The following is a 27,946-nucleotide window of genomic DNA, read 5'->3' as shown; positions in this document are numbered from 1 at the left end:
TCAAAGGTTTGCATATTATTTTTATTATCACAAATGCATCGATTTTATCTATCACCAGTTGGGGTGTCATCCAATGCTGTGAGGAAAGTCCTACATTTTCCAATGAGTACTTTGATGGCTTCTGACACAAGCACATCTGGCTTCAGAGCCCCAGTCGACTCTACGGAAACTGTGATGAGAAAAAAAAAAAACATTCTACAAGTGTTCTTCAGAATCACATCAAATTTTGCAGTGCAATCAATCCACAAGATATACTTGTGGAATTCAAATCTCTCCTCAGCTACCATATGTTGAGGCATTTTCAGTCAGTAGGAATACATAGGTGGAGATTATACTGACTGTTGTGGCAAACATTTTAGAAGCTTACAAAATGTTTGTACATTACGGGAAACCTGTTTTTTTTTTTTTCATTCATACACCACAACAAAGCGAAAAAAAAATATAATTCATAATCTCGGTATTGGTACAAATTATTGCAAGATGCCTCTGGGGACAACATACTTATGTATGTTCAATTTGTGGTAATCTGAGGCAAACAGGCTCATGATTGGTTTCACCACCCCACCACCACCACCAAAAATAATTACAGAAAATCAAGATTGGATTCGATATCTGTAAACACTTACAAATGAAGTGGTTTCTAACTTTGCTGAGTTTCACACAATCTTTTAAGTCCTGTGAGGAAAAAAAAAGGATGTCACTGAAAATAGATACCAGGTTTTGTATCTATGTACCCATGATGCATTTTTTGACTTACTCATTGTCACATATATATTGGATCTTAACATTAACATCTCAAGTTATGGTTTTGTCTACAGCGCCCTCTAACAGTTTAATTTGTTGAACTTTTGTTTCTCATCTCAATGATACCATTACTAACTAGCACTATTGAATTTCACCGCAAAGAAATAGAAAATAAAACCCATCAAAAACAAGTCAATGACATAGTCCCTGTCCAGAGATGCAGATTATAATTAAATGCTAAAAAGTATTCAGAATGTCATTGTGATACTATAAATTTGGTCAAAAGTCTGCGAAATGGTAGAGGTGCATCAAAATCATTATGATTGATGTTCAAACCACTTTTTAATAAAATTTACCAATACATGCCTTACAAATGTTTGATGAGATGTTTTTGGGGATTAAAATGGCCACCAGTCGGTCAATGAGGTTATCAAAAGAATAAACAAATCTACGTGCATGTATTTACCGATATGTCTCTTTTTTTTATACCTACTTTCCACCAAATCAGTCAAAGCATGTTCGAGAAATGGCTGACAAGTCCAAATGCTGATGGCCACCAGTTGCTCAAAAGCACAACTGAACTAATGATGAGCATATATATCCCATTACGACTTAATTTTGTGGCAACTTTGAACAAAAATGGTAAGGCTTATTCAAAAACTGATTTCAGATGGATTGTGCATAAATTGAACCCCAAAACCAATGGGGACTAAAAATGTAACAGATCAGTTGAACATGTGCAGATATGGCAACATAGAGGGCGCCATAGAAACCATTGAGGGCGTCATATATACCGTATTTATTGGGGTAAGAAAAAACTAGGGGTGGGCCTACGCCTGAATAACTCCTGAAAAAAACAACGAAAATGCACGAAAATTGACAACGCTGATCGAACTGCAGCACGGAATAGAACGGCAAATGAAAACATGCAATGGAAATAAATGAACAATTTGCAACACTAGAAGTAAAACGAAAATAATTTATTGCTTATAATGTGACAAATAAACCAGAAATAAAAAAATAAATAATAAATAAAATAAATAGTCCTGTAATTTTTTGTTTATGGGTAATAAAAAATATTTATCAAAAAAAGAAAAAAAAAGAAAAAAAAAAAAGTTTTGATAGCGCACTGGATATTGCTAAAAAAAAAAATAAATAAATAAAAATCAACAGTGAGGAATCATTTGAATTAGGATATCCCTGCCAACAAACACGCCCAATACACGTGAAATCAAAATGTATTTAAATGTCAGGGGAAAAATTATTTCCGGTCATACAAGATCAATAATAATTTACAAATTTACACAGTAAAAATTACGAAAGTTCATAGTATTTGAAAAAACTTCTCAGAACTCTATTTGTACGTTCATTGCCATCTCTGTCAAAGTCAAAACCCTCAAGTGTAATCACAATAAAGAGACAAGAAAAATGGGGTCGTGGCAAACGACTCTGCTACAATGGCACACAATGCTTGTGTTTACAGTCTGTCAATTACCTTAGACCTTTGAAGCATCTGCTTTACTGATTGGCTAAGAATGACATCACTACTAGTGTTTCATCATAGAGGTCAAGTCTACATTGCTTTCTCATCAGACTAGACGCTCATCAATCATGGTGAAAGTTATCATTCAGCAAGTTCCAGTGGTTGGATATGTCACTATATGGATATCGAGGTGGGCTTGAAATAGGATAAATTTTTTTTTCTCCAGAACAGAAGAATAATTTTCATGACAGAAATGCAATAGCTGTGATGGTAAAAAAGTTGGCAGTCTTCAGCGTGACATTGCAAAATTGCTGGCCCCAGTTATGGATTCTCAAGGTGCTACCAAATATTTTATAAAGCCAAAACAACGTGATTTCAATCACTCTTCCAGGTACGAGTTGCTACAATATTGGTTTCATTATCGACGACGCTAAAGCCAAATGACTGCGACACTTCACGGCTCTCCAATTTGCTTGAATTGTTTCTAAAGAAGTACAAACCAAAAGGCCTATTTTAGGGCCACGACATATTTCAACAAGCAGCCTCTCGGCTGAGATAGCTCCGCTGTTAGCAAATCTGAAAGAGGTCCATCTGAGGTACCTGTATGTATAATATCAAGGCAATCGGACTTGTGGTTTTTAACAAGAAATCAAAAATATCACTTTTTACCAAAAATGACAAAAATAGTCAAAATTAGAGAATTGAAGATATCATCACAAAAAGAACAAATCTAAGAGAGCTCTACCGAAGGTACATACACAACAAGTATCAAAGCAATAACAATTGTAGTTTTCAAGAAAAAGTAAAAAGTTGATACGGACGACGACAGACAATCACTCATATGATAAGCTTTGCTTGATAAAGTCAACAGCAGAGCTAAAAAGGAAATTACTGTTTTTGGTTTAATACACCAGGTATATTTTTGTAGACTTGCTGACTGTTATCATTCTGATACAAAATCTTGAAAAATAAATGTAAATTACGTAAACACTGGTGAGTGCGCTGCCCTGAAGGCAGAACACAAAATGATTTATTCAATCAAATTGATTGGTGGGCGTTTGCCCTCGGGCTCTTTCCCGGATAAATACAGTAACATAGCTAAACTACCGTAAAAACCCTCAAATAAGAGCCACTTTGTAACACTTTCATTTCTGGGTGGTGCTTATTTGAGGTAACATGTTGACAACTTTGTAGCCAGTGGCTCTTAAACCAGGGTCATCAAACTTGTTCATTGTGAAATAGGGAAGGGGATAGGCAAACACACACACAACCAAAATAGACAAGTAATTATTAATGATGTATCATTGCAATTAATTTATTCTGTAAAAATACTGTTATGGGAATAACAAATGTCAAATAAATACGACGATTCGACGTTTCATCGATAATGTGTAGCAATGCCTGAAGTCGGATTTGGTAGCACTTTCAGTGTCTGACCCTACACTCGAATCACTTGTACCTCCGTTGTACAATTGTTTACCAAGTTTGGTACGGCAAACTTTTTTCTTGAAAACTGGGAATAACTTGGGTGGCTGTGGCTGGCGTTGTGGTTGATTTGGTGACGATATAAAATAGTTTCGGATAGAATTGATCTGACCAGCAGCGACAGGAGAAGACATACTTGCAAAGCAAGCATGGAACGAATGAAGAAAATGATGCCCAATCACTTGTATTTATGGCAAAAACAATAAATAAAAACACGTTTTTCTATAGATTTTTACAGCTTGGGTACTTGGGCATTGTTTTAATTGCGCTAGACGTCTGACAGTACAGCTTTGGTTTATATTTCCTGTTTCATAATCAAGCCAGCTTATAATGATATGTTAATGATATTCACGTACTTCACAGTCCACGCAAACGGGGTCAAACTATAGCCCCACCCCTATATAACCAAATACGAAACGATACCGAGAAAGTAACAATTACATGTATTAAAAATAATTTCCTGTGACCAATCGGAGAGACGAAATCATTCACGAAAGCCCAGGCCTGTTACAAGGCATTTTCTGATTGGTACAAGTTCAGATTATTTTCAATTCTCACAAATAGCTAATTTAAATATTTGGGTCAGCGGGTCACGTAGACTTCACTTTGCTGTAAGACAAGTTGATCGCGCAAGTTTGTGGAACTAATCCATTCGACTTCAATTTTGATTATTTTCGGCAAGAGAGTCCTCTCCAAACTAATGCCAGTTATTTTGTTACTTCCCTGAAGATTTTGTCTCGAATCACCCCAAAACGAACGTCTCAAATGAAATGCAAAAAATAACCCAAAATCACGATCAGCGAGAGTGGGCTGCGTAATCATTACATTCTCACAGTCGGAGCATTACAGCTCCCTGGTCGGAGCTACGTCACGATCCCTCAAACGTTGCCAGGACCGGATTAACACCTCTGTTTTCCCCCACGCTAAGGAAAAAATCTTTTGTTTTCTGCTGACTTCCTGTTCCGGTCCGTCTGTGAGAATGTATTTTCGATACCTCCGATTTTCCGATAAAGGCGTTCTAAAATCGTGACGTTCTTTACTTGGTTATAAAGACAACATTGACAATGAATATCCATGGAGCTAGCTCCATGGAATATCTCAACGTGATCCTTCGGTGTTTCGGCAAAAAACATACTAGTAGTTACTATGAATAGTTTGTGAATTGGTCGATTGTGTGTCAGAAATATAAAATGGACAAGTTGACAGTCACATTCACGCTCTCAGTTCATTTCTTTCGTCTATCATTCTTCCGTTCTCAATTACACAGGACATCAGGCAAGTTATGGGGATAATCTTTATTTGTCTCACACCTTCTATGGGGCAATAAACAATGCAGGGTGGAAGTGAGGCACGACAAGCTCGGTGTCTGCCTGATTGTAAACAACCTGGCGGCTGGCGCTTATTTCAGGGTTCTTATTGACAAAACCACTCAACTCTTGGTGGCTCTTAATGGAGGGTCAAATGTAACAAATTTTCACTGAGTGGCTCTTAATTGAGGGTGGCGCTTATTTGCGGGTTTTTACGGTATGTCATTTTGATAGATTGTGAAGAAGTTGACTTACATCATGTCTAAATACATCTCTGCTACACGTATCCAATCGGGAATTCACAACAACAGCAGTTTTTTCACCTACAAAACAAAATAAACATAATTCTTAATATGTTCAACCATCGATCACAATGAGCACTGTGAACAAATGTTGCAGCTGAAAGTCTTGAAATTCACAAAGATTGAATTGCAAGTAGCAAGTCAGCATGTAACATCACAAATGTTTCACCACAAGATGTTGTACAGAATTTTTTGTTGAGTCGCTAATATGTAAGGATATTTTGCAATGTATTCCTGCAATCATACTAGAGGGGAGTCAACATAATCCTGCAATCATACTAGAGGGGAGTCAACATATTCCTGCAATCATACTAGAGGGGGTCAATGTATTGCTGCAATCATACTACAGGGGGGGTCATTATATTCCCGCAATCATACTAGAAGGGGGCCAATGTACCTCCAATATCTTGGACTTCAATAACTCTGGGTGAAAAAGTTTTGGCAAGTCTTTCAGCTTGTTCTCCTACCACAGGTTTTGTTAATTTCATCTCAGGAAGTAATCTGTATGATGCCGTAGCTGCAGAGAAACAAGATGGTAGAAAAGAGATCAAAACAGACAGTAATCAAAGAAATTAGAAAAACAATGATGTTGGTACAGAAACCCACTCTTGATGTGATCATATTTGGAAATAGTTCATATTCAGTAATTTACAAGCACCTTATGTTAATTGCTAAGAGACACACTTATGCAGCAATGAGGAAGTCCAAACCCCATTTTCCCTCATTCAAACTCCTAGCGAAGTCTAATTATCAATTATCATATGAAATTGCTACAGAAAAAGATAAACTTGATACAGATTGTAAGAAATGGATAGACATAATTAAAGTAATTAATGAATAGTTGTACTTGAATAAGTAATGAACATTTCCTTCATGTTGTTGCCAATAAAAAAAAAAAAACACAGAAAGCTTAGAAAAACATTCCCATGTGCTGCAGGTAGACCAATCAAAAATTAATTGAAAATTTAAGATTAGCCTTTAAAAGAAGGAGCTTGGTAACTGATATTTGTGCTATATATAATGCATAATATAAAAACAATGTAATCCACATTATTGAAGTTTATGACATCATTGTTTTCTAAGATAATACCGTATATACTTCTGTGGTTTACAGTCTAATTTATTCTAGAGCTTCAAAGTTCAATTTAAATCTGATTTTTTAAAATATCGGAAATTGGCTACAAATATTTAGTCAAGCATTGAGAATGATCAGTCCCGGTTCTTTATTAAATACAAAGTCCATCCCTAGTAGCGATTCACAATTATGGGGATTATTTGTGGCTATAATGATGTGTTCTGTTGTTGCAGAAAATATTTGATTCACTGAAACGTGTAATGGGAAACCAAATGCCAGCATTATACTGAATTCAAACAAACGATGCGAGTTTATACCACTTCATCAAAATTAGAGAATTGAAGATATCATCACAAAAAGAACAAATCTAAGAGAGGTCTACCCAAAGTACATACACAACAAGTGCAAAACTACTGAAAATTGGATCAGACCGGGAAACAACAAAGATGCAGTGCACATTTTATCTCTTAATATATTATATGTTTCACAATAGAACTCTAAATGGTGATGCATAAACTGTAATAGACATTTTTAGTGATTTTTTTCGCATTGTATAAATATAGTGCATTATGCAATTGAACAAACCTGAACTGCAATTTATATAGCGCCCCCTCACCAAGGTTGTATAAAACATCTATGTCTTTAATGCAAAGTCACATGGACATTTTAATCCTGAAATGACGTCCTGAATGTTCTGTAAAACGTGTCTTTTTAGGGAATTTAGCGAGAGAACTGATTCGCTAATTCAAGATGTCGCTAATGACTTTATTATAAATTCAAAATGGCCGCCAAACAATGTCTCCACACACACTTTGTAAACAACACAAAAAAAAAAACACGTAAATTAACACGCACAAAATAATAAACATATTCATTGTGGTCATTATTTCAATGAAAGTCCCAATATAAAAGGTTAATATTCTGGATGTAACGCAGCAACGATACCCGCTTTTTCAAATCCCTGTTGAATCAGTTTTTTGTCACTGTGAAGAGAATCAAATTACACTTAACAGTTTTTCATTGTTTTTATGGAGGTGATAACTGCGCATTTGTTTTGGCAGGCGACAGATGAGTATTGTGAAAACAGGAAATCAACAATGACAAGAGAAATTCGCTAAATCAACTCTCGCTATTACGTCATTTTGCCACAATTCGCTAAAAATGCATGTCGCTTTTTCAATATGTTTAACAGTACTTTAAGCACTGGAATAACTTGTATCTGGTTGCTGCAAGTGTGTATGCAGTGAACTGCCTTGTAAAGAATAAAGTTGTATACACGCAGCCAGTAGACTGTGCATGCACAATCATAGATTATAATTCCAACATGTCTTTGAAATGTTTTTTGGAGATGGACAGGTAAATTTTAGAGTTAATACCAAATATCGAGAATATATACCTAATAGTGCGATATATGACTAAAAATTATACAACCTTGAATTTGACCTTGATGACCCAAGTTGGGCACATCAAACTAAAATCACTCGTTCTAAGCTACATAAAATGTCTGCAAAGTTTTTTGTTCTATTGTGGAATGTTTTGTGATTCTAATTTATAGTTCATGCGCGTTCTTACGTTTCTATAGTCTACCTGTACGTTTTAACATTTTCTTCTGTGCTATCGATAAAGAGCCATTGCTCGAAACGTCTAGCTATTTTTAATAGTTATTTAGAACTACGATTACCAAATATTATCTTCTATATATCATATTTATCAGTCCGAGCACTGTTTATTAATTTATAAACTACTATTAAAATTTCAGATCAGTTCATCTGAGATACCAATATGTATAATATCAAAGCAATCAGACTTGTGGTTTTCAACAAAAAGTCGAAAATATCAATTCTATCAAAAATGACAAAAATATTCATCAAAATTATGGAATTGAAGATATCATCACAAAAGATGAAGAAGTTGAAAAAGTACAAAGTTGGCGCAGACAGATAATTGCCCGTATATATATATATATATATATATATATATATATATATATATATATATATATATATATATATATATATATATATATATTATATATATAGTCAATGATTAAAACAATTATTATCTAGGTACATCAAGGAAGTAACATCCAATGCTACATACCAACTGGTGAAAACTTGGCATGGTCTTTACCGAGTCCTTTTACACAGTGCACCTTAACATCTATTTCTTGACCTGGTCTTAATTTAGCTATAAGAATGTCATCATGTACAGAGTAGATATCATCACCACTGTACTACAACATAAAAAGTCAATATTAAATCTGACTGACATACAATACATGAACAAATCTGAGAGAGAACCATGCAAGTCCCTTCCAATGCAACTTGGGCTTTTAATTGGGAAAGCAAGTAGCAAGTCAGTCAATTTGCATGTAACCACGGTTACTAAAACCGTGATGTAACATCACAAATGCTTCACCACAAGATGTTGTACAATATTTGTAGAAGAATCTTTTGTTGAGTCGCTAATATGTTAAAGGATACTTTGCAATGTATTACTGCGATAAAACTGGAGGGGGGTCAACATCTTCCTGCAATCATACTAGAGGGGGTCAATGTATTCCTGCAATCATACTAGAGGGGGGTCAATGTATTCCTGCGATAAAACTGGAGGGGAGTCAATGTATTCCTGCGATAAAACTGGAGGGGGGTCAATGTATTCCTGCAATCATACTAGAGGGGGGGTCAATGTATTCCTGCGATAAAACTAGAGGGGGGTCAATGTATTCTTGCAATCATATTAGAGGGGGGTCAATGTATTCTTGCAATCATGTTAGAGGGGGGTCAATGTATTCTTGCAATCATATTAGAGGGGTCAATGTATTCCTGCTATAAAACTGGAGGGGGGTTAATGTATTCCTTCAATCATATTAGAGGGGGGGGGGGTCAATGTATTCCTGCAATCATACTAGAGGGGGGTTAATGTATTCCTGCAATCATACTAGAGGGGGGTCAATGTATTCCTGCGATAAAACTGGAGGGGGTCAATGTATTCCTGCGATAAAACTGGAGGGGGTCAATGTATTCCTGCAATCATACTAGAGGGGGGTCAATGTATTCCTGCGATAAAACTAGAGGGGGGTCAATGTATTCTTGCAATCATATAAGAGGGGGGTCAATGTATTCTTGCAATCATATTAGAGGGGTCAATGTATTCCTGCTATAAAACTGGAGGGGGGGTTAATGTATTCCTTCAATCATATTAGAGGGGGGGTCAATGTATTCTTGCAATCATATTAGAGGGGGGGGTCAATGTATTCTTGCAATCATATTAGAGGGGTCAATGTATTCCTGCAATAAAACTGGAGGGGGGTTAATGTATTCCTTCAATCATATTAGAGAGGGGGGTCAATGTATTCTTGCAATCATATTAGAGGGGGGGTCAATGTATTCTTGCAAACATATTAGAGGGGGTCAATTTATTCCTGCAATCATACTAGAGGGGGGTCAATGTATTCTTGCAATCATATTAGAGGGGGGGTCAATGTATTCTTGCAATCATATTAGAGGGGGGTCAATGTATTCTTGCAATCATATTAGGGGGGGGTCAATGTATTCTTGCAATCATACTGGGGGGGTCAATGTATTCTTGCAATCATACTAGAGATGGGTCAATGTATTCTTGCAATCATACTAGAGGGGGGGGGGTCAATGTATTCTTGCAATCATACTAGAGGGGAGAGGGTCAATGTATTCTTGCAATCATACTAGAGGGGGGTCAATGTATCCCTGCAATTATACTAGAGATGGGTCAATGTATTCTTGCAATCATACTAGAGGGGGGGGGGTCAATGTATTCTTGCAATCATATTAGAGGGGGGTCAATGTATTCTTGCAATCATATTAGAGGGGGTCAATTTATTCCTGCAATCATACTAGAGGGGGTCAATGTATACCTGCAATCATACTAGAGGTGGGTCAATGTATTCTTGCAATCATACTAGAGGGGGGGGTCAATGTATTCTTGCAATCATATTGGAGGGGGGGGGGTTCAATGCATTCTTGCAATCACACTAGAGGGGGGGGGGTCAATGCATTCTTGCAATCATATTAGAAGGGGGGGGGGTCAATGTATTTGTGCAATCATATTAGAGGGGGTAAATTTATTTCTGCAATCATACTAGAGGGGGTCAATGTATTCCTGCAATCATACAAGAGGGGGGGGGGTCAATGTATTCTTGCAATCATACTAGAGGGGGGGTCAATGTATTCTTGCAATCATACTAGAGGGGGAGTCAATGTATTCTTGCAATCATATTAGAGGGGGGTCAATGTATTCTTGCAATCATATTAGAGGGGGTCAATTTATTTCTATAATCATACTAGAGGGGGGTCAATGTATTCTTGCAATCATACTGGAGGGGGGGGTCAATGTATTCCTGCAATCATACTAGAGGGGGGGTCAATGTATTCCTGCAATCATACCAGAGGGGGGTCAATGTATTCCTGTAATAAAACTTGAGGAGCCGGGTCAGGTATTCCTGCAATCATATTAGAGGGGGTTATTGTATTCCTGCAATCATATTAGAGGGGGTTATTGTATTCCTGCAATCATATTAGAGGGGGTTATTGTATTCCTGCCATCATATTAGAGGGGGTTATTGTATTCCTGCCATCATATTAGAGGGGGTTATTGTATTCCTGCAATCATATTAGAGGGGGTTATTGTATTCCTGCCATCATATTAGAGGGGGTTATTGTATTCCTGCAATCATATTAGAGGGGGTTATTGTATTCCTGCCATCATATTAGAGGGGGTTATTGTATTCCTGCAATCATATTAGAGGGGGTTATTGTATTCCTGCAACAAGTCATTGTCAATGACACGTCCCCGTTCCGTTCCGTTCATATTTGAGTGACATATACATTCAAAGCAACAACAATATGGATGTTGAACTGCATTCAGTAAAACAAAATAGCCACCAGTCAGCCATTTTCAACACAATCCAAAAAAAAATTTAAACTAAATTTGCCCACGCATGACATAGATTCAGTTCCGGTATGGTGAAAATGTGCAATTTTTGTGAATTTTTTACCTTAAAAGGACTGGCCCAAATGCACAGGCATATGTATGATATAATGTATGATGTGTATGTGAAGTTTGAACTTGATCTGTCCAGGCATGTCCGAGATATGGATCGAAAACTAAATTCTTTAAAACAAAATGGCCGCCAGTTGGCCATTTTGAACTTGATCCGAGGAAAAATTGGTATGCATCAAGCTTATATTATGTTTAATATATGCACTAAATCTGAACAAAATCCATCCATGCATGACTGAGATCCGGTTCCGGAATTGTGAAAATACGTGATTTTGATGCATTTTCGACCTTAAAATGGCCATCATTCAGCTATTGTTAAGCGGATCATGAAACAAATGCACATATCTATTTTTGACATGATGTACCATGTGTGTGTGAAGTTTGAACTTGATCAATTCAGACATGTCTCGGATACGGATCCAGAACTGAATTCTTTAAAAGAAAATGGCCGCCAGTTGGCCATTTCGAATATGAGCCGAAAAAAAAAATGACGTGCATCAAGGTCCTATTATGTTTAATGTATGTACCAAATTTGAACAAAATCCGTCCATGCATAACTGAGATCTAGGTCCGGAATGGTGAAAATGTGCGATTTCAATGCATTTTCGGCCTTAAAGCGGCCGCTATTTGGCTATCGTTAATGAGATCATGAAGCAAATGCACATACATATTTGTGACATGATGTACCTTGTGTGTGTGAAGTTTGAACTCGATCAATCCAGACATGTCTCAGATACGGATCCAGAACTGAATTCTTTAAAACAAAATGGCCGCCAGTCGGCCATTTCAAGCCCGATCCAAAAAAAAAAAATGACGTGCATCAAGGTCCTATTATGTTTAATGTATGTACCAAATTTGAACAAGTCATTGTCAATGACACATCCCCGTTCCGTTCATATTTGAGTGACATATACATTCAAAGCAGATCATGACCGAAATGCACCTGCATATGTACAACACATTGTGCTAAATCTGAACAAAATCCATCCATGCATGACTGAGATCCGGTTCTGGAATTGTGAAAATACGTGATTTTGATGCATTTTCGGCCTTAAAATGGCCATCATCCCGCTATTGTTAAGCAGATCATGAAACAAATGCACATATCTATTTGTGACATGATGTACCATGTGTGTGTGAAGTTTGAACTTGATCAATCCAGACATGTCTTGGATACGGATCCAGAACTGAATTCTTTAACAAAATGGCCGCCAGTCGGCCATTTTGAACTTGATCCGAAAAAAAAGACGTGCATCAAGGTCCTATTATGTTTAATGTATGTACCAAATTTGAACAAAATCCATCCATGCATAACTGAGATACGGGTCCGGAATGGTGAAAATGTGCGATTTCAATGCATTTTCGGCCTTAAAGCGGCCCCCATTTGGCTATCGTTAATGAGATCATGAAACAAATGCACATACATATTTGTGACATGATGTACCTTGTGTGTGTGAAGTTTGAACTTGATCAATCCAGACATGTCTCGGATACGGATCCAGAACTGAATTCTTTAAAACAAAATGGCCGCCAGTCGGCTATTTCGAACTTGATCCGAAAAAAAAAAAAGACGTGCATCAAGGTCCTATTATGTTTAATGTGTGTACCAAATTTGAATGAAATCCGTCCATGCATAACTGAGATCTGGGTCCAAAATGGTGAAAATGTGCGATTTCAATGCATTTTCGGCCTTAAAGCGGCCCCCATTTGGCTATCGTTAATGAGATCATGAAACAAATGCACATACATATTTGTGACATGATGTACCTTGTGTGTGTGAAGTTTGAACTTGATCAATCCAGACATGTCTCAGATACGGATCCAGAACTGAATTCTTTGAAACAAAATGGCCGCCAGTCGGCTATTTCGAACTTGATCCGAAAAAAAAAATGACGTGCATCAAGGTCCTATTATGTTTAATGTATGTACCAAATTTAAATGAAATCCGTCCATGCATAACTGAGATCCGGGTCCGGAATGGTGAAAATGTGCAATTTCAATGCATTTTCGGCCTTAAAGTGGCCGCCATTTGGCTATCGTTAATGAGATCATGAAACAAATGCACATACATATTTGTGACATGATGTACCTTGTGTGTGTGAAGTTTGAACTCGATCAATCCAAGCATGTCTCAGATACGGATCCAGAACTGAATTCTTTAAAACAAAATGGCCGCCAGTCGGCCATTTCGAACCCGATCCAAAAAAAAAATGATGTGCATCAAGGTCCTATTATGTTTAATGTATGTACCAAATTTGAACGAAATCCGTCCATGCATAACTGAGATCCGGGTCCGGAATGGTGAAATTGTGCGATTTTGATGCATTTTCGGCCTTAAAGCGGCCCCCATTTGGCTATCGTTAATGAGATCATGAAACAAATGCACATACATATTTGTGACATGATGTACCTTGTGTGTGTGAAGTTTGAACTTGATCAATCCAGACATGTCTCAGATACGGATCCAGAACTGAATTCTTTAAAACAAAATGGCCGCCAGTCGGCTATTTCGAACTTGATCCGAAAAAAAAAATGACGTGCATCAAGGTCCTATTATGTTTAATGTATGTACCAAATTTAAATGAAATCCGTCCATGCATAACTGAGATCCGGGTCCGGAATGGTGAAAATGTGCGATTTCAATGCATTTTCGGCCTTAAAGTGGCCGCCATTTGGCTATCGTTAATGAGATCATGAAACAAATGCACATACATATTTGTGACATGATGTACCTTGTGTGTGTGAAGTTTGAACTCGATCAATCCAAGCATGTCTCGGATACGGATCCAGAACTGAATTCTTTAAAACAAAATGGCCGCCAGTCGGCCATTTCGAACCCGATCCAAAAAAAAAAATGACGTGCATCAAGGTCCTATTATGTTTAATGTATGTACCAAATTTGAACAAAATCCGTCCATGCATAACTGAGATCCGGGTCCGGAATGGTGAAAATGTGTGATTTTGATGCATTTTCGGCCTTAAAATGGCCGCTATTCGGCTATCGTTAATCGGATCATGAAAAAAATGCATGTGCATATGTCCCATATAATGTGTGATGTATGAGTGAAGTTTGAACTTAATCGGTCCATGCATGTTCGAGATACAGGTGATCACGGACGCACGGACGCACGGACGGACGCACACAGGGCAAAACATAAGTCCCCGTTTTCGGACTGCGTCCGAACGGGGACTAACAAAATCCGTCCATGCATAACTGAGATCCGGGTCCGGAATGGTGAAAATGTGCGATTTTGATGCATTTTCCGCCTTAAAATGGCCGCTATTCGGCTATCGTTAATCGGATCATGAAAAAAATGCATGTGCATATGTCCCATATAATGTGTGATGCATGAGTGAAGTTTGAACTTAATCGGTCCATGCATGTTCGAGATACAGGTGATCACGGACGCACAGATGCACGGACGCACACAGGGCAAAACATAAGTCCTCGTTTTCGGACTACGTCCGAACGGGGACTAATCATATTAGAGGGGGTTATTGTATTCCTGCAATCATATTAGAGGGGGTTATTGTATTCCTGCCATCATATTAGAGGGGGTTATTGTATTCCTGCCATCATATTAGAGGGGGTTATTGTATTCCTGCAATCATATTAGAGGGGGTTATTGTATTCCTGCAATCATATTAGAGGGGGTTATTGTATTCCTGCAATCATACTAGAGATGGGTCAATGTAATAATAATATTCTTTATTGAAGTCGTATCCTAAAAATGGACATAGATCTAAGTACAATAAAGCATGGTTGTCATTCCATGTTAGAAACATTCAGAATGAAAAAAAAGAAGATACAATAGTAGAAAAAATAACTAAACAAAACTAAAACAAAAAACAAAAAACTTGCCCGAAAGTTGGTTAGAAATGTAAATTAATAAAGTAAATGTAAGGATTACTTATTTAGATATATGTGAGGCATTCGCTCAATCATACAAAAACAAAAAACAAAAAACTTGCCCGAAAGTGGGTTAGAAATGTAAATTAATAAAGTAAATGTAAGGATTACTTATTTAGATATATGTGAGGCATTCGCTCAATCATACTAGGGGGGGGGGGGGGGGGGTCAATGTATTCTTTCAATCATATTAGAGGGGGAGTCAATGTATTCTTTCAATCATATTAGAGGGGGGGTCAATGTATTCCTGCCATCATACTAGAGGAGGTCAATGTATTTATGCCATCATAATAGAGGAGGTCAATGTATTTATGCCATCATACTAGAGGAGGTCAATGTATTTATGCCATCATAATAGAGGGGGACCACATGCAAATTGACTGACTTGCTATTTGGAATGGATGATCTGTAACATGCTTGAAAACCTTGATAGCTTCAAACATAGATTCCAGCACATGTCACATACTTACAATGTCACCTTGATTGCCAAAAGGTACCCACTTCAAATCTTTTGTAGTAACTACAGAAGAAAAAATAGAAGTATGCGTAATAGAAGGTGCTGTAATCAATTGATCATGAAATCTCCTTATCAATTCCCCTTGCAATATTTCTTTTTAGTCGAAGGGTTTGTTTTGAAACACCCAATGCCAATAAGTTTTGGGAAATCACAAACAAGCGAAATAGACAGTAGCGATAGCTCCGCTGTCCCACAAGAACATTGTTTTAGGGAAGTCAAGAACAAAATGTTCACCTCTCAAATATTTACTTATTTATTTATTTATTTATTATTAAAATTAAAATCATTGGAAAATGCACATACTATATAAATGAAAAAAAGAAAGACAATTTAAAAGTTAAAGGAGGTACAAAAATTAAACTTTTAAACTTAAAGTGAATACATGAAATAAATCTAATCCACATAATCTTTTTAAAATCAATGGCATCAAATTTAAAGAAATTTTTTCATAACTCCATCAATTTTTTCACATATCTCATAATTGTAATGCTGAATGCTATCGCCTAAAAGGAAACATAATGCTTTACCCTTGGTAATATCTTCGTAAAAATTTGCTTCACCATTCTTACATTGGATATGTCTAATATTTGTCATCATATTATCCCTATGTTTTTTGTAGTTTCACAGTCTAGAACAAAGTGTTCTAGAGTTTCATCACCTTCCTTGCAGCATGGACATGTACAATCACTATTGACATTTTCCCACTTTCTTTTCTCATACGCAAGACCTAGAGTGTATGACCTTGCTTTGAATTTAAGCTGGGCACCTTTATAATTTTCAACTGATTTTAAATATTTTTTTACAATGCTTGATCCGAGTTTTAAATTTCATTTAGTGAATCAGACTTGATTTGTTTGCCATGTTTTTTCTCCACTTATCTTCATCAAATTTTTCCAGAGCTTTTTTAATTTTCTGCTGACTAAAGTGTACAACTTTATGTTCATCTAGATCTATACTTTTTATGATATCATGAATACATTTTGGCCAGTTCCAGATCATATCAAAGCATTCTAGTTAGTAGTGTTCAAGAAGAATTCTAAAATACAACCACAGTCACTCTACTAGTAGAGTGACTGTGATACAACCAAGGTACATTGTACATATACATACCAAAAAGCAATTCAGATTGTTTTCAAGAAAAAGTTGAAAACAGCATTTACCAAAAAATGACAATAACATTCACCAAAAATAGAGAATTAAAGTTACCATATGGAGGTACCTACCGTACGTACCATTTCAAAGCAATTTAGCTGGTAGTTTAAGGATAAATTCAAAAATAGCATTCTTTACCAAAATTTACAAAAATATTCGCCAAAAATACAGAATTGAAGATATCATTATGAAATAAACAAATCTGACAGAGGTCCACCCAAGGTAACTACATACCAAGTATCAAAACAATTGAGCTGGTGGTTTTCAAGAAAAAATGCATTTGCATTTGTGGACTGACGAACAGATGACGGACAATCAATATGACCAATATGAACAGCTCTGCTGTCACCTACAATGACAGCAGAGCTAAAAATTCTTGGGAGAAACTGTTATTCAAGAGCTGTTATTCCTTTCCCATCAGATAGTGTCGTACATATTTTGAGTTCTGATCTGTTCTATATATATAACATAATCATGTGAAACAGCACATGCACTTTGCAGCACTATAAAATCAGACTATCAGTACACTACACATAGAAGTGGGTATGTAATTACTAAAAACAGTGGTCTGGAAGTGGGTGGTGTCAAAAATTAATTTGGCCACATACACCTAACTTGTCCCCACTTCCGTCCCAACTAAAACATACCTCTCCAATGTCTGTACATTTCATCTGGGTCTGTAGCATCTTTAGGTGCATGTGGATTTCTTGTGCATTTCACTTTTAACTGAAACTCTATTGTATCTTCTGTTGTGCCTTCATCATCTCCTACGAATTACAAAAAATAATCCCTGTCACTATAACTAAATTAATTGGCAAAAATATGTTCATACAAAGGGATGGCCTTGGCTTCCTTGATTTGGCTCTGACCTTCTTAAAATTTACATAAAAAAACTCCTCAGCTTACCTAGATTTAGATCAATGTATGGACTTTTAAAGCTTCTTTTGATTCTAAAAGTCCTTAGTTTCCTTAGATTTACACCTGCAAATGACCTCTTAGCTAACTTAGATTTAAACTAATGCACCCTAAGTTTCCATAGAACAAGTCATTGAAAATGACACAGTCCCCGTTAAATTAAGTTCTCTTTGTGCTCGTCATAATAAAGCAGATGGGTTGTCGCGAGCATGTCCTTGAAACTTGAGTTCCAATTGGCGTATACAACAGATTGTTTATTTACATCAAAACGCGTGTTCCGTGTAGTAGTAATATGGCCAAAAATAAAAACAGTCATTATTCGGCCATCTTTGATCTGATTATGAAACACACCGATATGCATGATGTATGTGCCAAATACGAATGAAAATGGTACATAAATTGTGGAAATATAGTAGTAAGACCAAAAAGTCAGATGGCAGTCAATAGGTCATCCTTGACAAGATTTTGAAACAAATTGTCATGGACATGCATCCTAACATGTATAAAGTACATGTATGTGCCAAATTTGAATGAAAACTGACAGAGCACGTTCAAGATACCGCATAAAAAAAAACAAGATGCCTGCCAGTCGACCATCTTTGATCCAATTGCGAAATAAATCGACATGGACATGTATCCTAACATGTATAATCTATGTACCAAGTTTGAATGACAACTGACAAAGCATGTCCAAAATACAACATTTTCAAAAAACAAGATGGCTGCCAGTCGACCATTTTGAATCGAAGCACTAAACCACTGCATGTGCATATGTCCCACATAAAGTACTAGGCACATGCAAAGAATGAACAGAATCGGTCCAAGGGATTCTGAGATATGATCCCGGATGGACGCACAGACGTACGGACGCACAGACGGAGACCGAATTATAAGTCCCCGTTTACAGACTTCGTCCGAACGGGGACTAATTAGACCTTAACAACTCAATTAACGAAATAAATGAATAATTAAATTTGTATTTCTGAATATAGTTTAGTTTCATTTCCTTTTTTTGACAGTAATTTATAAAACATTTACCTTCCTGTCTATATTCAAACAGTCGTGGGTCAGCATGTATTGGTATTAAACCCAGTCTGTGTGCCAGTACCTCGTCTTGTATAATAGATGTGTTGTTGTACACGAACACCTTCTCTATTGCCATGGTAGGTACCTGCATGTATAGGGTTGAAGTTTTATGTGAAATGATATGAAAACACAGCACAGAGGACAAATTAAAACTTTAAAAAAAAAAAATTAAGAACCAGACTCAATTTTCATCTTGCCCAGAAGACAGTAATTTCTAACTTGAGAGAAGACAATACATGATTAACTGAACTTTATTTCTAACTTGAGAGAAGACAATACATGATTAACTGTACTTTATTTCTAACTTGAGAGAAGACAATACATGATTAACTGTACTTTATTTCTAACTTGAGAGAAGATGATACATGATTAACTAAACTTTATTTCTAACTTGAGAAGACAATACATGATTAACTGAACTTTACTTCTAACTTGAGAAGACAATACATGATTAACTGTACTTTATTTCTAACTTGAGTAAAGACAATACATGATTAACTAAACTTTATTTCTAACTTGAGAGAAGACAATACATGATTAACTGTACTTTATTTTCTAACTTGAGAGAAGACAATACATGATTAACTGAACTTTACTTCTAACTTGAGAAGACAATACATGATTAACTGTACTTTATTTCTAACTTGAGTAAAGACAATACATGATTAACTAAACTTTATTTCTAACTTGAGAGAAGACAATACATGATTAACTGTACTTTATTTTCTAACTTGAGAGAAGACAATACATGATTAACTGAACTTTACTTCTAACTTGAGAAGACAATACATGATTAACTGTACTTTATTTCTAACTTGAGAGAAGACAATACATGATTAACTGAACTTTATTTCTAACTTGAGAGAAGACAATACATGATTAACTGAACTTTATTTCTAACTTGAGAGAAGACAATACATGATTAACTGAACTTTACTTCTAACTTGAGAAGACAATACATGATTAACTGTACTTTATTTCTAACTTGAGAGAAGACAATACATGATTAACTGTACTTTATTTCTAACTTGAGAAGACAATACATGATTAACTGTACTTTATTTTCTAACTTGAGTAAAGACAATACATGATTAACTAAACTTTATTTCTAACTTGAGAGAAGACAATACATGATTAACTGTACTTTATTTCTAACTTGAGAAGACAATACATGATTAACTGAACTTTATTTATAACTTGAGAGAAGACAATACTTTATTTCTAACTTGAGAGAAGACAATACATGATTAACTGAACTTTATTTCTAACTTGAGAGAAGACAATACATGATTAACTAAACTTTATTTCTAACTTGAGAGAAGACAATACATGATTAACTGTACTTTATTTCTAGCTTGAGAGAAGACAATACATGATTAACTGAACTTTACTTCTAACTTGAGAAGACAATACATGATTAACTGTACTTTATTTCTAACTTGAGAGAAGACAATACATGATTAACTAAACTTTATTTGTAACTTGAGAGAAGACAATACATGATTAACTGTACTTTATTTCTAACTTGAGAAGACAATACATGATTAACTGAACTTTATTTATAACTTGAGAGAAGACAATACTTTATTTCTAACTTGAGAGAAGACAATACATGATTAACTGAACTTTATTTCTAACTTGAGAGAAGACAATACATGATTAACTAAACTTTATTTCTAACTTGAGAGAAGACAATACATGATTAACTGTACTTTATTTCTAGCTTGAGAGAAGACAATACATGATTAACTGAACTTTACTTCTAACTTGAGAAGACAATACATGATTAACTGTACTTTATTTCTAGCTTGAGACAAGATAATACATGATTAACTGTCCTTTACTTCGAACTTGAGAGAGGACAATACATGATTAACTGAAAACACAGCACAGAGGACAAATTAAAACTTTAAAAAAAAAAAATTAAGAACTAGACTCAATTTTCATCTTGCCCAGAAGACAGTAATTTCTAACTTGAGAGAAGACAATACATGATTAACTGAACTTTATTTCTAACTTGAGAAGACATTACATGATTAACTGTACTTTATTTCTAACTTGAGTAAAGACAATACATGATTAACTGTACTTTATTTGTAACTTAAGAGAAGACAATACATGATTAACTGTACTTTATTTGTAACTTGAGAGAAGACAATACATGATTAACTGTACTTTATTTCTAACTTGAGAGAAGACAATACATGATTAACTGAACTTTATTTCTAACTTGAGAGAAGACAATACATGATTAACTGAACTTATTTCTAACTTGAGAGAAGACAATACATGATTAACTGTCCTATATTTTGAACTTGAGAGGACAATACATGATTAACTGAACTTATTTCTAACTTGAGAGAAGACAATACATGATTAACTGAACTTTATTTCTGACTTGAGAGAAGACAATACATGATTAACTGAACTTATTTCTGACTTGAGAGAAGACAATACATGATTAACTGAACTTTATTTCTGACTTGAGAGAAGACAATACATGATTAACTGTACTTTATTTCTAACTTGAAAGAAGACAATACGTTTTTAACATATGACATCAGTACGCGATGTCTTATAGCTGGGACATGATTTTCAACTTGGCTAAAATACAGGATAATTTACCTTGAGATAAGAAAAATTACTATACAATTTCTGTGAGACTTACTTCAGATAACAGTATTCTCCTGAAAGCATTAGCAACGGCAGCATCAATACCAATCATATCAAATTCCATCTCAGTTTCAGACAAACTTAATACTTCGATCTTAAATTGCTGGAATAGCGGAGGATATAAAAATCAAAGAAAGCTTAGAAAGAACTCTTGTGTGCTGAGAGATTTGGAAAAATATTAAGACTGTTAAAAATTAGTTTAAAATTTGAGAAGCCTGGAGACTAATACGAGTATGTCTGCTATTTGAGATGAACAATACGATCTACAGTATTGAAGTTAATAATATGCACTGAAAATTCTTATTAAAAACAAAATGAATACATTTAATTGTAAATCTCTGGATTAAATTGAAGCACCTTTGCAACATGTTTGAATCTGATTTTTTGAGATGTTAAAAATTCCCAAATTTATGCAAATTAGATTATCAATAAGGGTTGTTTTCAACCATAAACAAATCAGTTCCGTTGATTATCCCAGAGCATTTATGTACAATGTTTCATTGAAATCTGACTAGTGGTAAGATCTTGGCTCATTTAATTAAATAGGTTATTAATATTTATGGTTTCAACCCTAAACTAATCACTTATCCCCAGAATCCACTTATGTATCAAGCAAATTGGGTAATTAGTATGCACAAGTTTCAATCAATTTTATTGTCACCTCTTATAGAGTTTGTTGTATCAAATTAGAAATCTAATTTTAGAAGAAAAAAAAAGCTTGCAATATTCAGCATCAAACATGATACAGGATCAAGTACTGTAGAATACTTTATTATCGTTTGGAATTTATTTACGCTATTTTCGCTAAAGGGATGATTCCGTGAAAATAAAATCCAGTGAATATACATTTTTTCCTATATTTTACATTAATCTCATCAAAAATCAGTGAAAATAAATTCCAAGCAAAAAGCCTTTTCAGCGAAAATAAATTCCAGCAAAAATAAAGTATTCCACAGTAATTGACCAATAAAAAATGTGCATTCATGTATCAGGTCATTGAATGTGTTCATTTACAATACCAATGACCTGTTCATGGTGGTCATGCTTGATGAATCGTTACAAGTCAAATATGCATGCATACAGGGACATGCAATCATCTGCGATCAGGACCAGAAAGTTCTTATGGTGCAACATAAATTTAATTGTGTGACACACTTTTCCCTTCTTCTATTTTGCTTGCCATAGATGATATTCACATTAATCTATATGTATGAAACAGAAGGCAAATGCACAAATTAATTTACAAGAAATTGGTCAAAACTCAAAAGTTCATACTGTACTAATCCTGGGGGTAAAATAGCCTATTCATCATCCACGATTTGTTGAAAAACAAATCAGGAGTATAATTCAGATTATTTATACATATGATCTTATGGTCAAAATATCTCCCTTATGTCATAAAATAAACTAATGTAATCAAGGACCACCCAAGGTACATGTACATATATACCAATTATTGAATCAATCTACCTAGTAGTTATCAAGAAGAAGTCAAATAGCATTTTTGACGAAAAATGACAAAATTGGCAGAATTACAAAAATTACAGAATTGAAGATACCATCCTGAAATGTTCAAATCTGATAAAGGTTCATCCAAAGTACACATTTACCAACAAAATATCGAAGCAACTGGAGTAGACATTTAATAAAAGAAGTCAACAACAACTTTTTTTTACTGGTCACTGGTAGCATAGCGGTTGTTGCATCAGACTCGTGATAGGTAGACAAATTCAAACCCCATCTTCGGCTGCACATTAAAAAAGGTTGACTCCTACCCCGGGCAAGTGTGACACAGATTCACTATTGCATGTGACTTTGAAAACCTTGGTTAAGATCCAAAGGTGTTGGTATTTGACAATAACATTTTTGACCAAAAATATTCGCTAAAATTACAGAATTGTAGATATTGTCACGATATGTTCAAATCTGTCTGTCATCTTCTTGTATACAAATGAGGATTGGGCAACGTAATATTAAAATATTCAATTTATACTCAGATATATACACTATGATAATATTCACATACGCTCAAGTGATTTTAGACATTGGGGTAGCAAGCAATTAAATAGCACTTCAATGTTCCACCACTAGAAGTAGGAAGTACATAAATTAATAATTAAAAAATAATGCCATATTTCTGTGGATTTTAAAGCGATAAATGAGAACAATCGAGGTAGCTGAGAGAGAAAGTCTTGTGATTTGTTCGTGTCCTCAAAACTATTTGTGTTAATCAAGTATTGTCTTGTTCTAGTGTCAAGTCTTGCCACTGCCACCGAGTTTCCGTTTAACAGTTCAAAACAAACCATATCCTAAATCAAATAGAACAGTTTGTTTGCGCCCACTCTCCTTGCCATTCATGACTTAAATTAGTTGGTAGAACTCCAGGACAATTTAAGACACTATTCTAATGATGCAAACTACGTCTTCGTCAAAATTTTCTGCATGAATACAGAAAAACTCAGAGAAACAACACATTGACTTCCACCAAGTTGGTCACTTCTGACTAACAAATCTGCATTCTAAAGAATAGAAAACACTTAATAATGATGTTTTGACTTTGGAAGCATACCTAATTTTAATCTTTTTGGATTTTGGCAATCCCATGATGTATCCTTGGAAGGAAAAGATGTATAATAATAAGGTTATTACGAGGATACCTCAAAGTATGCACTCAGACAGTATGCCGTCACATCGAACTCCGCTGCGCGTTGGTCGATACTCCCGCTGTACTGTCTTCGTGCATACATTTACAATTGAGGTATCCTCGTAATAACCTCACATTATCTTTTCTGTATACTATTCAACAAACAGAAAATTTTGACCAGCCTCATGCAAGCTAAATGTGAGGCAGGCTTGTATGTGTGCAAGTTACTACTCACTTGTGCCTAATTGCATGGCTAATTACTTTGAAATTACCACTTTAGCAAAATATGAGGTGCCTTGTTGCAGTAATATGATAACCTGTTTTATAAACTACGTTATACAAATATAGCAACATACCAAGCAATTTAGCTAGCAGCACTGTGATATTGCTTGTTGCTTTTATAGTGAGGGGTTCTTGAAATATCTGTAGAACAGCTGTAAATTGTGTAACTATACTATGCACAAGTTTCATCCCTAAACTAAACATGTATGTGGATTACCCTGGAGCACCTACGTACCTAGTTTCATAAAATCTCTAAAATTTCACTGACTCTAAATATTCAACCACTTAATTACTTAGCAGATTTTGGTAATTTATGTACTGTTTTCTTCAGTTCTATAAAAAAATGAATGTTTTAGAACACTTGATTGAAATTCGTTTTAGGAATGCTCGTCAGCCTATGGTTACAGTGCGTGTTTAGTTTAATCCTTGTTTATTTTATGTTATTGTTTGTAATTTCTCTATTGACATAAAATTAACATAAGCAATGATGTCATTTCCCCCACAAATCAATGATTTTTTTTGTTTTGCAAATTGTTTTGATCAGTTTGATCATGTTCACTTGAAAACAATTTCTTCCATAGCCAGTGTAAAAAAATGAGCACGCTGAATACGCTCTGTTACCAAGGAATAGCATCTTGATATCCTAGCTTGAATGACCTGTAAACTAGAATGGTTTCTTATTGGAATATTGAATCAGTTGATGAATAGACCTTAAAGTTATTCTATGAAAAAATGCGTTAAACGTCTACCACGAGTTCAAATTCCTAACATTTGAGCCTTACCGTTAATATTGCACATGTAAAATCGTCCGAAAACTGTTTCCAAAACCAGTATTTTTATACATTTTCTTGGCATGATATTGCAGAAATTAGTACAAAAGTGAAAACAAAACTTGTATTGCTGTGGATAAACAAGTTTTTGGTGAAAAGATACTTACAACTGTCAATAAAATTGTGACGTTTTGTAAATACATGTACAGTATAAAGGTTAGACTGGCAAAGTTGGGACTTCTTTTTTGTTTACAAAAAAAAATAATTAATTGATTTTAAGTCTTTTTTAGTTTGATCGCAAAAACTAACGTGACCGTGAAAGAAATCCCGATTGGACGCATCTGCGGACATTTGACTGCTATTAATTATTCATGATGTCATTGATTATTCATGAGTGGGTGTGTGAGACACGCGAGACAGGTTTTATTTCCAAAAATAATATTGCCTCTTAGGCAAAAGAATTTAAGTTATAAATTGGAGTCCACCACCAACATGTCGCAAAGCTGCAGCACCATTAAGTTCCATTATTAAGCAAATGTGACAAAACACACCTGTCATACACTGAATTATCTTTTCAACTGTCAAATTGCAAAAACAACACCTTCCACATACCATCATCACTTCTTAAACTGGTAGCAGTGCCTTTAAGTGTCAGGTCAATTTATTGGCTGACACTTAAAGGCAGACTTATAATGATCCAATGAGATTTATCGTTTCTATGCTGTACCAGTTTTTGAAATCCTCAATCATAGTTTTACCTAAATCTAGTATGCTTTCAGGAAAAATGAAAATAAAGAAAAAAATACCTTTTGTGCTTTTAATTTTTTTGTCAATATATATATATATATTTTTTTTTTAAATGTTTTTGCGCCAGGTGACAGATCCGGACTTTGAATGTCACTGTTGTCTCGCCTAAATTTTTTTTTTTGTATGTGCAAGTTGCTAGTGCTGACACATAGTGCATATTGCCACAGAAGTCATTTCCTGTTTGGGACTACATGACAGGGCTGTGCGGCCATCTCCCTATCAAATGGCAATTTAATGCCCTATCCTGGCGTCAACTAGGCTCGGTCAAACACAAGCACCTGCGAACCTTAACCAAGGTTCCCCCAAAGTCGCATTCGTTAGTGAATGAATCTCGGACAGTGGTTTGGCCTTCTCATTGAGTCTGTGGCACACTCACCCAGGGTAGGGGTTGACCCTTTTGATGTTTAGCCTAAGGTAGGATTTGAACTTGGGTCTACCGATCATGAGTCTGATGCGACACCAACTATGCTACCAGTGACCTGGTGTCAATATATTATTTTTTAATTTCGGGCCAACAATGTTCAACAATGTTAAACAGTTTTTCAACTTGCTTGCTCTTCATCAACTTTAAACTCTTCAATGTTTGTGGCAAGCACTACTAGCAATTTTCTCCAATAATTTTTAGTATGAATTTTCAAAATCTTTGGTACTGGCGCAAAACTGTAGAATAAAACTCAGAAACAAAGTTTGTAGTAATTCATTCTTAGTAAAATAAATTATCATAACCCAATAAAAATGCCACGCTCACGATTTACTGTTGTTCAACAGTATTACAATGCTGTCTTTCACTGCCTCAAATGTTCTTCTGGGGTTCTACGATTATGTAATCGTGAAAAATGCAAGCTCAGCCATGTTAGAATTTGTAGTACTGCTTCCCTGCGCTCACTCGCCAGGCATGTCTGCTTCGTATTATTTGTGGAGTAGAATATAACCTTTATTGCTATTGTGTGTTTGCGGTTTTGATGAAAAATACAATAAAATGAAAAAATAATAATAATACAGGAAAAAACCTAAATAAGACGCTCAAATTTCTAAACTTTTTAATTTGTATTTTCTAAAGCAACTGGTTCAAGCATTTCATAAGGATAGGGATATTTTTTTTATTTACCTTTTCAAAATATTCCTGACTCCAAGAGTCATCATATCCATCGTAACTGCCAGGAAAATCGGAAGAGTGCACCTGCAGTAAAATAATAATACAATAATTTCACAGTTTAATACCGGAAAACATTAGTTTGTATAACACTGAAAAGCATGAATTTACTAAACTTACATCTTTCACGCTGTGTTCATCGAGGCAAACACGAGTTCGTCTGTCATCAATGCGGGCAGACATGTTGGTTATTGGAGGAAAGAGACGAAGAGTTTTGAACAAACGATCTTGGACTGTGCCATTCAATCACTACTTTAGGGGTGACCGATATGATATTCTTGAGAGGGTATGGTCCATTCTCCTTCTCAGAGATCCTTGCGGCCAGAACACCAATATAAATAGAACTCAGCCTGGGAGATTGGGTATGGTTTTGCGGTTCCCAACAGTTTTTAAAAAATTTGTTGAAATTGTTTGACTATGACAAGGTTACAGAATTATTAATACATTGTATAAATTGACTCAAGTCTATATGTGACAGTCAGCAGTAGAAATCAAACATGAAGTAACTTCAAATAAATAAATAAATAAATAAATAAATAAATAAATAAATAAATAAATAAATAAATAAATAAATAAATAAATAAATAAATAAATAAATAAA

General features: G+C 35.2%; 1 protein-coding gene across 1 annotated transcript; it reads right to left on the bottom strand.

Moving 5' to 3' along the window:
• On the bottom strand, window positions 1–27,555 carry LOC100371674 (DNA-directed RNA polymerases I and III subunit RPAC1-like). The gene is made up of 11 exons (XM_085506641.1): window positions 27,466–27,555; window positions 27,301–27,372; window positions 21,685–21,792; window positions 18,969–19,101; window positions 17,663–17,782; window positions 15,817–15,866; window positions 8,497–8,629; window positions 5,719–5,838; window positions 5,275–5,342; window positions 627–675; window positions 1–169 (listed from the first exon to the last, which is right to left on the bottom strand). Exons 1-11 carry the CDS (start codon window positions 27,526–27,528, stop codon window positions 45–47), a joined length of 1,041 nt encoding a protein of 346 aa, XP_085362767.1. The 5' UTR covers window positions 27,529–27,555; the 3' UTR covers window positions 1–44.
• Window positions 27,556–27,946: the final 391 nt, after the last annotated feature.

The sequence above is a fragment of the Saccoglossus kowalevskii genome, chromosome 2 (genome assembly GCF_978046115.1).
Source record: "Saccoglossus kowalevskii chromosome 2, keSacKowa6.1, whole genome shotgun sequence".
NCBI lineage: Eukaryota > Metazoa > Hemichordata > Enteropneusta > Harrimaniidae > Saccoglossus > Saccoglossus kowalevskii.
Note: the sequence above shows the minus strand (reverse complement) of the source record. Positions and strands in the feature narration are given on the sequence as shown.